Source organism: Carassius auratus, chromosome 23 (genome assembly GCF_003368295.1).
Source record: "Carassius auratus strain Wakin chromosome 23, ASM336829v1, whole genome shotgun sequence".
Classification (NCBI taxonomy): Eukaryota; Metazoa; Chordata; class Actinopteri; order Cypriniformes; family Cyprinidae; genus Carassius; species Carassius auratus.
Genome location: NC_039265.1, coordinates 4,289,840 through 4,306,893, shown reverse-complemented (window position 1 = coordinate 4,306,893; position 17,054 = coordinate 4,289,840). Strand labels below are relative to the sequence as shown.

General features: G+C 37.8%; 1 protein-coding gene across 4 annotated transcripts in view; it reads right to left on the bottom strand.

Moving 5' to 3' along the window:
• The window catches only part of LOC113041038 (carcinoembryonic antigen-related cell adhesion molecule 5), a 19,514-nt gene extending 3,344 nt beyond the window's left edge, over positions 1–16,170 (bottom strand). The window contains exons 1-18 of one of the 4 annotated variants that reach the window (XM_026199307.1): positions 16,053–16,162; positions 15,326–15,397; positions 15,163–15,204; positions 13,272–13,529; positions 10,983–11,255; positions 10,356–10,622; positions 9,986–10,276; positions 9,422–9,676; positions 8,967–9,242; positions 7,976–8,242; positions 7,606–7,896; positions 7,042–7,296; positions 6,586–6,864; positions 5,959–6,225; positions 5,589–5,879; positions 4,730–4,984; positions 250–513; positions 1–16 (exon numbers count right to left, since the gene is read on the bottom strand). The exon at positions 1–16 is cut by the window's left edge and continues 86 nt beyond it. In XM_026199307.1, the coding sequence (XP_026055092.1) occupies positions 1–16; positions 250–513; positions 4,730–4,984; positions 5,589–5,879; positions 5,959–6,225; positions 6,586–6,864; positions 7,042–7,296; positions 7,606–7,896; positions 7,976–8,242; positions 8,967–9,242; positions 9,422–9,676; positions 9,986–10,276; positions 10,356–10,622; positions 10,983–11,255; positions 13,272–13,529; positions 15,163–15,204; positions 15,326–15,356 (3,878 nt within the window). In that variant the 5' untranslated portion in view covers positions 15,357–15,397; positions 16,053–16,162. Of the gene's footprint in view, positions 17–249; positions 514–4,729; positions 4,985–5,588; positions 5,880–5,958; positions 6,226–6,585; positions 6,865–7,041; positions 7,297–7,605; positions 7,897–7,975; positions 8,243–8,966; positions 9,243–9,421; positions 9,677–9,985; positions 10,277–10,355; positions 10,623–10,982; positions 11,256–13,271; positions 13,530–15,162; positions 15,205–15,325; positions 15,398–16,052 lie in introns of all 4 variants that reach the window. The other 3 variants (XM_026199308.1, XM_026199310.1, XM_026199309.1) reach the window with 3 other exon arrangements.
• Positions 16,171–17,054: the final 884 nt, after the last annotated feature.

Below are 17,054 nucleotides of genomic sequence, written 5' to 3'. Positions count from 1 at the left end.
ATCTTCCTTTTGAATACTGTAATAATAAGGAAAATGCACACATTTAGATAAAAAAGTTTTTTAAGTTTTGTCTCTCATGTTCACAGAATATATTATCTCAATGACAATATGACTAAAAGATTATAATAGTTATTTCTCGTTTTTTAATCTTGAAGGTCATGAAGATTGTCTGACATTGTTCTAATGTACAGTTTATTCACATACATACACTGTATTTATTAGTTAATAATAAATATTCCCATGACTCACTGATATTATTGGCTATGAAGCCGTCACTCAGAGCGGAGTACAGAGGTCTCTCTGTGTTTATTCCCTTGCACTTGAATTCACTTTTGATTGTTTCCTCATTTCCTTTCCTTTTGAGTAGATCTGAGGTTTCGTTGAGCTGCTGTCCGTTCATGAACCAGGTGTAGTTCCACTGTCTTCCGTCTGAGACGTTACACCTCAGAGTCATGTCACCAGTCATAATGTCACCCAGTTCAGTCTCCAGACTCAGGGATACAGCTGGACGAGCTACGAGCAAAGTAATATGTTACTTTATCACTGTTAAATAAAATAGATTTCAAAGTGAGCCTTTGAATCAGTACCTTTAATGCTTTTACATTTAGTAGTTTTAGTAACTAACGTTATTCAAAACCACTTTTAAAGGGATTCTGGCATCATTTACTGAACTTTATTTTGTTCCAAACCTGTATGACTTTCTTTCTTCTGTGGAGCATTAAAGGTACAATTTGTAAGATATTTGCAGTAAAATATCCAAAAACCACTAGGCTAGTGTTATATATTTTGTCCAGCTGATTACTAACAATATCTCTAATGTTTTCAACCACTTGCTGATCATGAGAAAATTCCCATTCTGAACAGTGACACGGGGCAGTGCAGTCGCCTGTTAATGACTTTAGTTACTCTTTGTTACCGCCTTTACTGACGGAGAAACCACATGACAACAGCTTCGCGACAAACTTCAACTAGAAAGAGATGCCGATCTCGCTTGTGTTTTACTCGACAGGTGAGTTGTTTTGATTTGTATCTTCACAGAAAACGTATGCTATTAAAGCGATCAACAAGATTAATATTATGGGGCGCCAAACGTGGGGCATCGTGTCTCTATACATGCGCGAGGACGCGTCTGATCCTACTACGCAATCTACGTAATCTACTCACGCAAATCATTGAACTCGCGTTAAATCCATGATTTAACTTTCCGTCTAATAGGGCTTGGCCGTCGTGATGTCATTACTTGGCGTGGCCGCTACATTGGTAGCCTCCTTTGCTGCTACTCGGGCTACTGTGTAGTGTTTAGACATACTCCCTCTCATCCGTGTGTCTTAATTTGATTAATTAAAAATCTATTTCAACCATGGTAAACCATTGCTGTATTATGGGGTGTAATAGCGCAACATATTCACCATGGGGAAAACAAAATGAGAATGGATTAACTTTACATCACTTTCCTGCTTGGAGGCTTGCGACCACGCAGACCATAACATCTGAATATTCATTTCTATAGCTTAAGTCAACATTGAAAATAAGGGAAATTTATTGGGTTACTTATCCAAAATACGGGAAATTTCAACATTCATCTTTTTGTTGCTATCCCTCTGCTGACATAAAAAATTCGAACTACAAAACTGCTGCATTAACTAACGTTAAGCGATTCGTGAAGCTAGGTCTAACGTGACTTTAGTTACAGATTTGCGTGAAATCATGTGCTCACAACAACCACGCTATCTTAAAAAACCCAGCATCACGCTAAGGTTGCTTTCAAGTAAGAAAAACAATGCTTTGAAAACAGCTGTTTCGCTGGAAGGGCAAGGAGTAGCAACAGGACAACAACACAGAGACTTGACAGGTCCAAATGAAGAGCTAACGGGATATTTTACAGGAAAATACCCATCCATTTGTGAACTGTAAATAAGACTTCAATGACTTGTAGCTTCAGAACTATTCTGAAGTGTAGGCGCTCACAAAACAAACAAGGTAGCCGAAGATATCTGTAATGCAAAATTGCGGCAGCAAGTCTCCGTCGGTACTCCACTATTTGTTGGGAATTTCATATGGATCCAAACCGTTAATAGTGCCGATTTTGTCCACATACCGGTCCCTGTTATCCATATTTAGCGTATCCCTATAAATCCCACAACATTTTCGCGATTTTAACATCTTTTTTTCTTTCTCTACTCATCTCTTCTCGTTCAAATTGCTGTATGTTTACATTCGCGAGGCTAGCAACAGGGCCGCCACGCCCCAGAATGCAACTCGGCGCCCAAGCCCTATTGATGGCCCTCAGCGGTTGGGTAGAAGACAACAAATCCCATCATCCCACGCTCCATTTTACCATCATCAAACCACGTGATTGTTATTGTTTTGATAGTGCGCCCTCTAGTGGCAGGTCATACAACCTGTAACTTTAAGCTTACAATGCATTTGGGAAACACATCCCTGGTCAGTTAAGTAGCAGAGCAGTGTTGTTAATAAGTTTAAGCTGCTTTGGTGTTAATAAAAATAATAATAGGTGCACTAGATGGGCAAAGACCCCCAAAACAGAAATGGTTTTATAGCTAGAGGCCACTGACATTTTTTCTCCTACTCATCTTTTCTGACAGTTTTTCACTAGTTTTGCATTTGGCTAGGGTCAGTGTCACTACTGATAGCAAGACCCAATAACTGGATCCTACAGAGTTTGCACAGTCAGTCCAACTACGCCAGGATGGCACATCAATATGTGCCATTGCCAGAAGGTTTGCTGTGTCTCCTAGCACAGACTCAGAAGCTCAGGAGATTTCAGGAGATTACTCAAGGAAAGGTTGACAGGGCTGTAGAAGGTCCTTAACCCATCAGCAGGACCGGTATCTGCTCCTTTGTGCAAGGAGTAACATCAGGAGCACTGCCAGAGCTCTTCACAATGACCTCCAGCCGGCCACTGGTGTGAATGTCTCTGACGAAACAAACAGACTTCATGAGGGTGGCCTGAGGGCTCAATGTCTGGCACCGTGGAGCTCGACTGGCATTTGCCATTGAACACCAGAATTGACAGGTCCACCACTGGCTCCCTGTGCTTTCACAGATGAGAGCAAGTTCAACCAGAGCACATGTGACAGATGTGAAGGGTTCTGGAGAAGCCAAGGAGAATGTTATGCTGCCTGTAACATCGTTCAGCATGACAAGTTTGGTGGTGGGTCAGTGATGTAGACAATGGCACCCTGATTGCCACTGGATATAAGGATGAAATCCTTGGACCATTGTCAGACCCTATGCTGGTCCGGTAGGTCCTGGGTTCCTTCTGGTGCACAACAATGCTCAGCATCATGTGGCGAGAGTGTGAGTTCTAAAACATCCTGTGCCTCTTGTATTTTAGGATTTAGACACTACCCACTGGTCATGAGACATTGCTTTATATGTCACTTCTGTTTTGTGCAATCTTTCACTTCTGTTACAGTTTACATTTAGCTGACGCTTTTATCCAAAGCGACTTACAATTGCTATATATGTCAGAGGTCGCACACCTTTGGAGCAACTAGGGGTTAAGTGTCTTGCTCAGGGACACATTGGTGTCTCACAGTGGATTTGAACCTGGGTCTCTCACACCAATGGCGTGTGTCTTATCCACTGCGCCAACACCACCCCAATCTGAGTGAACTGCACAACTTGTGTCTGTGTCATTTTCCATCCTGGGTACCTATCTCCTCTGCTCCATAGCCCAACCAGATCAAATCGCCGCAATTACTTTAATGCTTTTATTTTAACAGAGAGTATGCAGGCAGTTTGTTGAGGATAAAGGAACTGACTCCATTGAATAGCCCCCATGCTCGTCTGACCTATTCTAATAAAACACCTCTAGGGCATTATATTTTGGTCCATTCGACGGCGCCAGGTTTCACCTCAGACTGTCCAGGAGAGCAGTGATGCCCTGGTACAGATCTGGGAGGAAATACCCCAGGACACCATCCGTCATCTCATTAGGAGCATGCCCTGACATTTTCAGGCATGCATACAAGCACATGGGAGCCATACAAATTACTGAGTTCCATTTTGAGTTGCTGCAATGAAATTTCAGCAAAATGAACTAGCCTGCTGCGTCATTTTTTCACTTACATTTTTTGGGGTGTCTTTGAATTCAGCCCTCTATAGGTTGATCATTTTTATTTCCATCAAACTACAGTATGTGGCATTCTTTCGTTCCTAACATGTCACCCAGTCCAAATCAGTGTAGATATCCAGCCTGATACTTTTCCAAATTGAGATCTGATGTGTTTTCAAAGTGTTCCTTAAATTTGTTTGAGCAGTATTCATATTTATATTGTCTCTGGAAGGCGCAGGACCATAAAATGTTTATCTAATCATATTTATCGGTCCGAGGTCTTTGTTACGATGTCCTACCTGCCTGTCAACGTATGTATTTGCAAACCTCTGTGCACACAGACATGATACGTCATCAGTGCATTCCATTAAATTGGTTTGTGTATGCCAATTCAATAATGGGATCTATAAAGCCTGTATGGACATTTTTAATTGATATCAAAATATATTTTGTGTTCCAGAGAAAAGGAAAGTCATACATGTCAGAATTGACATGACATGAGTGTGAAATGAAAACAGAAGAATTTTCCTATTATTTAGGGTGAACTGTTTCTTTAACATGTCAGCTTTTTTTAAACGTGTTAAGTGCACTGCCATGGTTATATCCTAAATGAAATGGCCAAAAGATGTAGTTATGGACACAACTTACCTTGAACTTGCACTTGTAGAGTCTCACTGTTCACTGAGAAATCTCCTCTCTGTGCTTTGCAGTGATAGTTACCAATGTGTGTGTGAGATACTGAGCTGAAGGCCAATTCTGCATTTTTGATCAGAGGAGATGAGCCTTTATACCACTGGTATTGCCAGCCAACTCCTGACATAGTACAATTAAGATGGACTCGTTCCTCAGTGTAGAAAAACTCAAACCACTCATGTTTTGAAATGTCTGCTTTTGGGGTTTTGTCTAGAAGTAACAGAGGTAAAATTAGAAACAGCTAACCACCTTCAAACAGTAACTGTCTTGAGTTGCTTGTGCTTGTTGTTCTAGATCTGCTGCTAAATGAACTGAGTTCAACATGACCAGAAAGCTACACACACTGACAGTTTCCATGCTCTACTTACAAACAATAAAGAAGCTAAACCAGCTTTAGGAACTATTTGCATCTTTGTGTTTGTTTTACATAATCATGTTTTAAAATATATGTATTAAAATTAACATAAAAAAATGTGTACAACTGACATGCTATTGCTACTGTTTTGGTTGCTGCTAAAACATTTATATGAAAATTAATCCTGGAACTTGTGATTATTGTAAGGGTTATTCAATGATTGAATAAAAAATGTATTTAAAAAAAATTAATAAATAAAAATAAACAGGCAATAATTTTATTTTATTGACAAAATATTTTAGTTTGTGTTGTATATTTTTTGTATTAGATTAGATATCATTTTAATCTGTCATATGCTCATGTTACAATGTACCCCACCTAAGGGGCTTGTTGTCACATTTCACTTCCACTTGTTGAGGGTAAATAAATAAAAAATCATATTTTCAAAAGTAGTTTTACCATGAACATGAAGTTGCAGAGCTTCAGCTTCTCCTGTAGTCACTGGTTTTCTCTTCTGATGTTTTCCTCTGCAGGTGTACTGTCCAACATGAACCACATTAACTGAGCTGATGGAGAGTGTGTTTCCAGAAAAGGAAATGTCCTTGTCCTGGGAAAGCGGAGCTCCGTTTCTAAACCATTCATAGTCCCATTTATCTGAATCTTCTTTGATTGAACATTTCAGAGTCAGTTTTTCAGTCGGGTAAAATGTTTTCCATTGAGACATGATTGACAGTTCTGGTTTAGGTGGATCTGCACAGATAAACAGCATAACAGAAATGAACATTCTCCAGCATTTTCCCTGAACATCATCATCAAATCAAAATATTACCTTTTACTGTCAGCTTTCTAGACTTTGATGATGTCTTCTCTCCCCTTCTTACTTGGCAAGAGTATTCTCCGTTTTCAGAGAGTGAAGCAGATTGAATTGTGTAAACTGGATTGCTGGGGTCAGTGTTTACTTGCCGTGAATCTTTTTCCCAAATATATTGCCATTTGGAAGTCTTCTCTTGAATACTACAAGTGAGTTTGACTTGTTCTCCAGTGTAGATCTCTGGGTATGATGGATCTTGCTTCAGAACGATTGTTGGCTGTGGTCCTTTAAAATTATGTTTATAATTAATGACCAAGACAATTATAGTTATGCAAATGATATGATTTTAATGTAAACACCAAGGCAGCTCTGCACAGATAAACAGCATAATACAATTGAACACTCTCCAGCATTGTTCCTGGACATGTAACAAAAGTTAGTTCTTCTGACATCACTGCAAAAACTCCCTTTTTAATCCTTTATTTTTAAAGCGAGTTAAGGTCACTTAATATAAAGTGGGGCTGAAACTAAATTATCATTAATCTTCTTAACATCCCAAATCCAATTAACTGTTTTCTGAAATTAGATGTAACACATTATATCCATGACATGCTGCTTTTAGCTAGAGTGAAAACAGATTCTTACCATGGACTGTTAACGAATGCGGTGGGCTTCTTGCAGTCATCACATTTCTGTTCTGCAGCTCAGCTTGACACTCATACTCCCCGCCATGATCGGACTGAACCAAGAGTGTGAGAGTGTTTCCTATCATGATGATTGTTCCATCTTTCGAGACCATCTTGTTCTGGTTCTTGAACCATGTATAATTCCAGGTTTTTGAATCTTGTATGACACACTGCAAAGAGACTTTTTCACCATGAAACGCTTCGCTCCATTCAGACTGGATTTGTGGTTTAGGTGGATCTGAAGGAAGAGAGGAAAAAGGAGGGTGAATGAGGTCTGATAGATAATAATGAGCCTAATATAATAATGTTGACGCATTACCTTTACTTTATTGAGGCACTGTAAACTCAATGCATGCACAATGGGAAGAATATTACATCATGGAAATTATTATAAAGAGGTAAATTATGAACTCACCTTGAACTCTTACTTGTAGAGTCTCACTGTCCACTGAGAAGTCTCCTCTCTGTGCTTTGCATTGATAGTCACCAGTGTCAGTGACAGATACTGAGTCAATGGTCAATTCTGGACTTGTGGTCAGACGATTTGAGCCTTTATACCAGTGATATTCCCAACCAACTCCTGGCATATTACAATTAAGCTGTACTCGCTCCTTACTGTAGAAGGGCTCAAACCACTGATTTTTTGTAATTGTTGGCTTTGGAGTGGTATCTAAGAGTCACAGAGTTAAAAATCAGAAAGAGTAGACCACCTTCAAACTGAAACTGCCTTGAATTGCATGTGCATTTTGTTCTTTATTAAACATGACTAAATTAACTGACTCATGCTGCTAATAGTGTCTGTCTGCTGTCAAGGAGAGTACTCTTTACTCTTTCTTTTATATGAATCACACTATATCATATTTTCAAAAGTAGTTACAAAAATTCAGCAGTTTCTTCACTGAACTATTCTGGGTGCTTGTCCCTTTCGTTGATGTTTATTAATCATACAGTACAATATCAAAAGTTCATATAGTTTTACCATGAACATGAAGTTGCAGAGCTTCAGCTTCTCCTGTAGTCACTGGTTTTCTCGTCTGATGTTTTCCTCTGCAGGTGTACTGTCCAACATGAACCACATTAACTGAGCTGATGGAGAGTGTGTTTCCAGAAAAGGAAATGTCCTTGTCCTGGGAAAGCAGAGCTCCGTTTCTAAACCATTCATAGTCCAATTTATCTGAATCTTCTTTGATTGAACATTTCAGAGTCAGTTTTTCAGTCTGGTAAAATGTTTTCCATTGAGACATGATTGACAGTTCTGGTTTAGGTGGATCTGCACAGATAAACAGCATAACAGAAATGAACATTCTCCAGCATTTTCCCTGAACATCATCATCAAATCAAAATATTACCTTTTACTGTCAGCTTTCTAGACTTTGATGATGTCTTCTCTCCCCTTCTTACTTGACAAGTGTATTCTCCGTTTTCAGAGAGTGAAGCAGATTGAATTGTATAAACTGGATTGCTGGGGTCAGTGTTTACTTGCCGTGAATCTTTTTGCCAAATATATTGCCATTTTGAAGTCTCCTCTTGAATACTACAATTGAGTCTGACTTGTTCTCCAGTGTAGATCTCTGGGTATGATGGATCTTGCTTCAGAACGATTGTTGGCTGTGGTCCTTTAAAATTATGTTTATAATTAATGACCAAGACAATTATAGTTATGCAAATGATATGATTTTAATGTAAACACCAATAAACATTCGCCTAAAGTGAGGCTGGTAAGAAACAGCACCAAACTCAATCTAAAATAATTATAAAATACACAGTGTTAAAACTGAGGTCACACTTTATATTAGGTGGCCTTAACTATTACATTTAAAGTGATCATTTGGTACAATGCACTTATTGTGTACACTTTTTTACTGTAATGAATTTCTAGGACAGTAGAGTGATGACAGGAAAGCTTTGGGTGGAGAGAGGGGTGCAGGATCGTCAAAGGACCCTAATACCTTTACCCAACCTTAAACCTACCCATACCACAAAACCTGTCCATGACTTTACCCCTGTCCCACCTCAATAGCAGAACACAGTACAGTCTTAAATATAAAGGCTCTATATTTCCATCAATGGTTCAATGAAGAACCTTGAACATCCTGTCAAAAAAGACCTATCTGAAATGTTTCTTTAGATTTTTAGTTCTTCTGACATCACTGCAAAAACTCCCTTTGAATACTTTATTTTTAAAGCGAGTTAAGGTCACCTAATATAAAGTGGGACTGACACTAAATTATCAATAATCTTCTAAACATCCAAAAAATAGGGAACTGTTTTCTAAAATTAGATGTAACACATTATATCCATGACATGCTGCTTTTAGCTAGAGTGAAAACAGATTCTTACCATGGACTCTTAACGAATGCTGTGGGCTTTTTGCAGTCATCACCTTTCTGTCCTGCAGCTCAGCTTGACACTCATACACCCCGCCATGATCGGACTGAACCGAGAGTGTGAGAGTGTTTCCTTTTATGTTTGTTACATCACTGGAGACAATCTTATTCTGGTCCCTCAACCACGTATAATTCCAGCTTTCTGATTCTTGTATGACACACTGCAAAGAGACTTTTTCACCATGAAACGCTTCAGTCCATTCAGACTGGATTTGTGGTTTAGGTGGATCTGAAGGAAGAGAGGAAAAAGGAGAATGAATAAAGCCTGATTGATAATAAAGAGCCTAATACTAACATGTTAATGCATTACCTGGCAATATTACAGAGGCACTGTAAACTCAATGCATGCACGACGGGAAGAATATTACATCATGGAAATTATTATAAAGAGGTAAATTATGAACTCACCTTGAACTTGCACTTGTAGAGTCTCACTGTTCACTGAGAAGTCTCCTCTCTGTGCTTTGCATTGATAGTCACCAGTGTCAGTGACAGATACTGAGTCGATGGTCAATTCTGGATTTGTGGTCAGACGATTTGAGCCTTTATACCAGTGATATTCCCAACCAACTCCTGGCATATTACAATTAAGCTGTACTCGCTCCTTACTGTAGAAGGGCTCAAACCACTGTTTTTTTGTAATTGTTGGCTTTGGAGTGGTATCTAAGAGCCACAGAGTTAAAAATCAGAAAGAGTAGACCACCTTCAAACAGAAACTGCCTTGAATTGCATGTGCATTTTGTTCTTTATTAAACATGACTAAATTAACTGACTCATGCTGCTAATAGTGTCTGTCTGCTGTCAAGGAGAGTACTCTTTACTGTTTCTTTTATATGAATCACACTATATCATATTTTCAAAAGTAGTTACAAAAATTCAGCAGTTTCTTCACTGAACTATTCTGGGTGCTTGTCCCTTTCGTTGATGTTTATTAATCATACAGTAGAATATCAAAAGTTCATATAGTTTTACCATGAACATTAATTTGCAGAGCTTCAGCTTCTCCTGTAGTCACTGGTTTTCTCGTCTGATGTTTTCCTCTGCAGGTGTACTGTCCAGCATGAACCACATTAACTGAGCTGATGGAGAGTGTGTTTCCAGAAAAGGAAATGTCCTTGTCCTGGGAAAGCGGAGCTCCATTTCTAAACCATTCATAGCTCCAATTATCTGAATCTTCTTTGATTGAACATTTCAGAGTCAGTTTTTCAGTCTGGTAAAATGTTTTCCATTGAGACATGATTGACAGTTCTGGTTTAGGTGGCTCTGCACAGATAAACAGCATAACAGAAATGAACATTCTCCAGCATTTTCCCTGAACATCATCATCAAATCAAAATATTACCTTTTACTGTCAGCTTTCTAGACTTTGATGATGTCTTCTCTCCCCTTCTTACTTGGCAAGAGTATTCTCCGTTTTCAGAGAGTGAAGCAGATTGAATTGTGTAAACTGGATTGCTGGGGTCAGTGTTTACTTGCCGTGAATCTTTTTCCCAAATATATTGCCATTTTGAAGTCTCCTCTTGAATACTACAATTGAGTCTGACTTGTTCTCCAGTGTAGATCTCTGGGTATGATGGATCTTGCTTCAGAAGGATTGTTGGCTGTGGTCCTTTAAAATTATGTTTAGAATTAATGACCAAGACAATTATATTTATGCAAATGATATGATTTTAATGTAAACACCAAGGCAGCTCTGCACAGATAAACAGCATAATACAATTGAACACTCTCCAGCATTGTTCCTAGACATGTAACAAAAGTTAGTTCTTCTGACATCACTGCAAAAACTCCCTTTTGAATCCTTTATTTTTAAAGCGAGTTAAGGTCACTTAATATAAAGTGGGGCTGAAACTAAATTATCATTAATCTTCTTAACATCCCAAATCCAATTAACTGTTTTCTGAAATTAGATGTAACACATTATATCCATGACATGCTGCTTTTAGCTAGAGTGAAAACAGATTCTTACCATGGACTCTTAACGAATGCTGTGGGCTTCTTTTAGTCGTCACCTTTCTGTTCTGCAGCTCAGCTTGACACTCATACTCCCCGCCATGATCGGACTGAACCAAGAGTGTGAGAGTGTTTCCTTGTATGTTTGTTCCATCAATGGAGACAATCTTCTGGTCCCTGAACCACGTATACTTCCAGCTGTTTGAACCATGAATGACACACTTCAAAGAGACTTTTTCACCATGAAACGCTTCAGTCCATTCAGACTGGATTTGTGGTTTAGGTGGATCTGAAGGAAGAGAGGAAAATGAACCAAACCGTGTTCAAACAGATAATACGTATCCTCATACTTACACTAAGCTTATATATACACTACTGTTAAAAAGTTTGTGGTCAGTAATAATTATTTTATTTTATATATTTTATGAAGAAACAAATACAGAAAATGATGCATTCAATGGAACAAAAATGAGGCTACATTGATAATAATGAATGATTATTGAGCACCAGATTAGCATATTATACTAATTTCTGAAGGATGATGTGACACTGAAGACTTGAGAAATGATGCTGAAAATTCAGCTTTGCGATTAGAGAAAAAAGTTAGAAAAATATTAATTTTCAATATTCAATAGAAAAATAAATGTTGCCTCTGTAAACATTAGAGACTTCTTTCAAAAACATAAAAAAGCATACTGACCCCAAAATATTGAATCTCGTAGTGTATATTCAAATGTATGTATTTATTTATTTTTGTCAAATGTTGATTAATGTGTTTCTCAACAACAAAAGCTGATGTTTGGTACTGCTCCAACAACTTCAATAGAATTATTTTAATTGTTGAAATGACCTGTGACATTCAATTTAAATGTATTACTCTGTTGAGTAGTTACTTGTCTGTGAGAGAGTTTTCCTCTACAAGAATATTTTCCAGAGTAAATGTGATTTACAGTGATCCACTGGAAGGTCCATTCTAAAGAACCGCCTTCAATTTCACACTGCAGATCGACTTTTTCATTTACAAAAAACTCTGTCTGAATATGAGTCACAGTCAGCTTTGCTTTAGGAGGATCTGTAGGAGAGAGCGGGGTCGGAAGTAACGCGGGACGAAAGTAACAAAGCGATTTTCTCCGAGCCTCTTACTGCATTTGCATTCCCAGCTATGACAGCATATTCAGCATGCAATCCTTGACGGAGCTGAGAAATACCACGTGATTTAGAATACCCGAAGTTAGGTCCATAAAACTGTTTTCGAGTACAAAAAGTAAATTATTGAAGAGGTATTTTTTTTATTAGTCGCGTTGTTTTTCTTGTTTCATGTGTCACAGTAATGACCAATCTACATGTTATTTAGTGCTTTAACACATCCTAAAGTTTGCATTTTCAATTTTTTTTTTTTTTTTATATAAAATTATATCAAGTTTAAATGTCAGGAGTTCCTGTCGGGACGAAAGTAACAGTTTTTACTGTTACTTTCTGTTACTTTACTGTTATCCCCGGCAGCTGCTACATCACATTTATATTTAGGTTTTAGCCATATCTTAGCCTTTACACCTCCACCTATGAATTTGCAGTGTTTCCAGATGTTTTAATGCACATTTTCAATTTATGCATAAAAACAACTGGATGGAAACATAAGTAGGACTACTGTTACATTATGTTTAGAGGTTTTTTTTTATTATGCTAATGTGATTAAAATTTTATATTGTGCATTCTGTAGAGAAAAATGTTTTATAAAAATACATTGAAATTTACAATAAAAAAAGGTTTTAAGGCATCTGATGAAACTAAAATATGAAAATGTAATTTAATAACTTTTTTGCGAAGATAAAGGACAAAATATGTTTGCAGTTACATATTAACAAGGTCACAATCAGGTATACTTAAGAAAAATAAGAGTAACAGAAAAAAATCTAGCTTATATTGTTGTGTTACTTTCGTCTCAACCGATGGGGTCGAAAGTAACAATGTGCAACGTATGTTCAAAGTGAAATTATACTGAAGTCTTTCTACATTTCTACAAAATACCACCTGGTATTGTTAGACCACACTTCTGAGTTACTGGCCACAGCAGAAATATATATCTGTATACAACATTATCTTTTAAAATTATGTTTTTCAGAAAATATTTACTTTCGCCCCTGCTCTCCCCTACAGAAATTGATAACACAAAAGTCAGGCCAACATTATTAACTCTATAATTACACACTGACCTTTCAACATACCAGAATCAGTGCTGGGATGAGAGAGACATTTAAAGATACAAATTTATATATCTAAATAAACATTTGTGATATTCATTTACCTTCCAGAGTTAAAGGGTAACTATCACTTCTTTCTACCATAGCTCCTTTTTTTGCTTCGCATACATAGTTCCCACTGCTTTCCACAGTGATGCTGGGCTGATTTTCACCAAGTACTTGTGACTCCTTGTACCAGGCATACTGTATCCCCGGTGGTTCTCCAGGGACATTACAGTGCAGAGTGACTGTCTCTGTGTTGTACAGCACCTTATGAGCTAGATTCAGAGTTATACTGGGCTTGGCAATCTGAACTGGAGGATCTAGAGGATGAATAATTCTCAGGTTAGAGAGGCTTAATAGACAATTCTTAACTTGAAAATAAAACCATTAAAATAGTCATTAACCCTTGTGTCGTGTTCATATTTTTGTTACTCAGCCAGTGCTCATGGGTCTGGGAGACCTGCTGCATTTTTCTGATTTTAATTCAACACAATTATAAAAAATTTATGTTAAAAAACTCAACATATGTTTACTTCATCCCAATTACAAGCAATATAAACAGTATTTATGGTTGATATCTGCCCTTTTCCTTTTTTAGATCACATTTAAGCATTAAAGTGCTACAAGCTTGCGCGGGAATGGCAGTGTCAAGGCTGCATTACTGTGAGGAGCGAGGAGACGAGGGGTAAACTGTATCAGCAGTCTTTAATCATCCAACACAGGGCAAGCAGGAAAACACATATAGCACATACAACAGACAAAATGACGTTAGTCATCGAACAAAAACCAAGGCACAGAACACTCTTTAAATACATGACTAGACGAGGGTCTCAACGAGAAACACCTGGGATCAGTGAAACACAATAGGAACCAGAACAGGAAGGAAACCAAATATGGGCATGTAACACGGAAAACTAGGTCAAGAGAAGCACATGGGAAGTAAAACACAAGACACACAGTCCACGAGCTTGACAGTCAAGGACAGAAACAATAGAGTCTCTATCTCTCTCTCTCTCTCTCTCTCTCTCACACACACACACACACACACATAAACACACATAAATAAAAACACACACTCATGTTTGTTTATGTGAAAAGTGGGGACATCCCATAGGTGTAATGGTTTTTATACTGTACAAACTGTATATTCTATCGCCCTACACCTAACCCTAACCCTCACAGGAACCTTTGTGCATTTTTACTTTCTCAACAAAAAAAAAAAGCGATTTATAAGTGTTTCAAATGGGGACATGGGTTATGTCCTCATAAGTCAACCTCTCCTTGTAATACCTGTGTCATACCCATGTCATTATACAGAGTTGTGTCCTGATATGTCACAAAAACAACAGCACATAAACACAAATACATATACTAATAGCAGACCCTGAAAAGTACAGAGGACAGAGTGAAGGTATACAGGAGCTAAAATTTCCACCTGTTATACTTGCTCCGGAACCCGAACATCCTGCATGTTGCATGTTATATAAATGTGTGTGTGTGTGTACTTGTTTTTCTATTCTGGTGGGGACTTAAACCTGAATACACACAGACTCATGGCGACTCGTGTCACGGTGGGGACCTAAATTGAGGTCCCCATGGGTAAACAAGCTAATAAATTACACAGAATGAAGTTTCTTGAAAATGTAAAAATGCAGAAAGTTTCCTGTGAGGGTTAGGTTTAGGGGTAGGGTTGGTGAAGAGCGATATAAAGAATACTTGACCAGACATGTTTGTGTGTGTGTGTTGGGTGGTATACGAGTGGTCATTGAAAATTTGTTCTGATATATGTTCTTCACAGAAAATGAGCTGATGGCAATGAGTATGAGTTTGAAAAAAAAATATTCATCATATAATTTTTCTTTTGACAAAAATGTTAAATGGGTCCCCGAACACAATACAAGGGTTAAGAGTTAACATTCAAACCAAAAGCCAGTATAAAAATGTTATTCTCACCAGTAGTGCTTTCTTGAGATGTAACTAGCACACACACTGCCACTATAAATTAACACAAAGGTTCAGAGATCTCAACGTGAAAAGGCATTATAGTGATAGCATAGTTTAAGTTTTTCTGATTTCCATTGTATTAATAATTAAAATATCAAATATGACATCCTACCTGTCAAAAGGAAGATTTTAAACCTTTCCATTTGCAGTTGTAGTCAAAGCAGAGCCGGCAGTGAAGAAAGACCTTGCATGAGAAAGAAACTTCCTGTTATAACCACTTATAATGAAAACTGACAGGAAACCATGATGTCGCGTCTACTTCAATTCAACCTACAAAACTGAATAAACCTACAGCGCTGTGTTTCTGTGTGAGAAGTGCAGAAATATTATTTAACAAAATAATGTAACAGCATGTTACCAAAATGTGTTGTAGGTACACGAGTGTGTTCAAAAAACATAAGAAGTTTTATTTTTAATTTTGTATTGTTCTACTTTCTGTTTTAAGTGTTGTGGGTGTGGTTTCAGTGCATCTTTGTTTCAAAAAATGTTGATGAATGCAAAATTGTATGTGAACTACTTTGTTCCTCCAGTCTTGTTGAGTCAGTAGCCCTTTTGGATGGTGACAGCCATTCGAAAACATGAGAAATTATGTGAATTTATGAAACACCCACTTTTATTCTGAACCAGAGGAACATTAAATGTGTGCATATCAACAACAGATAGAAGGAAATGTCTTGAGGAAAGATTATTAAGATTGTTGTCACATATTTTTTTTATATTAATGATGGACTGAAGTGTACTGCAGCTGAAGAAGACTTTTGCCTTTCTCTTTACAGTGCACTTTAATCACATTTCAGTTTGAAACCAAAAAGTTTTCATCAGATGTTTTTATAACTCACAGTTTCAAACAGTTAAAGGTGGAAAGCCATTTTTTTCTTCTTAAGCCTCCCGATCTGATGTGTGGTGAACCAACATCCTGTGAGCAGAGGCTTTAAACAATCATGCTAAAGGTGGGGCTGCAACAAATGCAAACCATTTGCTCAAAAAACAGCACAGAAGTGATGTCAAGAATATTCACACATTTAAAAGGTTGAGACATGAAAACCCATGGCTGGGAACAACAGTACTTTAAAGGGTGTTGCTGTTCTTTGCAAGACTTTTGATGTCAGACTTTAACAAAAAATTACAGGTGTGTACGTGCAAGTACGATATCAGAGACTTTTGTGTTATGCTCTGGTGAAGAAATGCATAGTGGACTGTCATCATTCAATGGCTGGATGTCTAAGTTGTGCCAGCAGTATATTATAGGTTTGAAAGACAATTGGACGAATGTTTGGGGCAGACCTCTTCATACTTCCTGCCGCTCTTCTCTCAAGCATGGCACATCGTCTAAGAGTTGGTATTTGACCAACTGGGAGCCAAGTCAAGAAGCAGACAGACAGGCTAAACTGTCATCTGCTAGCTACGAGCCCCTAAAGTGACATTTGCAAAACAATAAAAAAAAAAAAAAAAAAAAAAAAAAAAATACGCATGCTCTGTCCAAGTACCTACACTTGTGGTCTTTGCACTTGACCACTTGACTACTTGTATGATGTATTTCCTGTGTTTGGCACAAGTGTTCAAGTGAGCATGAAGACCACAAGTATGTGTCAAACTGTTGAATGCCTAATGAAACACACTTACAGTGTTGTAAAATGCAAATGTTACAGAGCTTTATTTTAGTTTTCAATACTTTGCATTTTGAAATGCTGTCTGTTTAGTAGTCCCTATAACAGACGACACAATTTAATGTGGTGCTTCTAATTAAGTGATAAGAGCAAATGCTAATTTCACCTAAAATAAATATACTCATCTGAGATCTTGACAAAAAGTCTCACAGCTGATGCTGCGTTCACTCCATG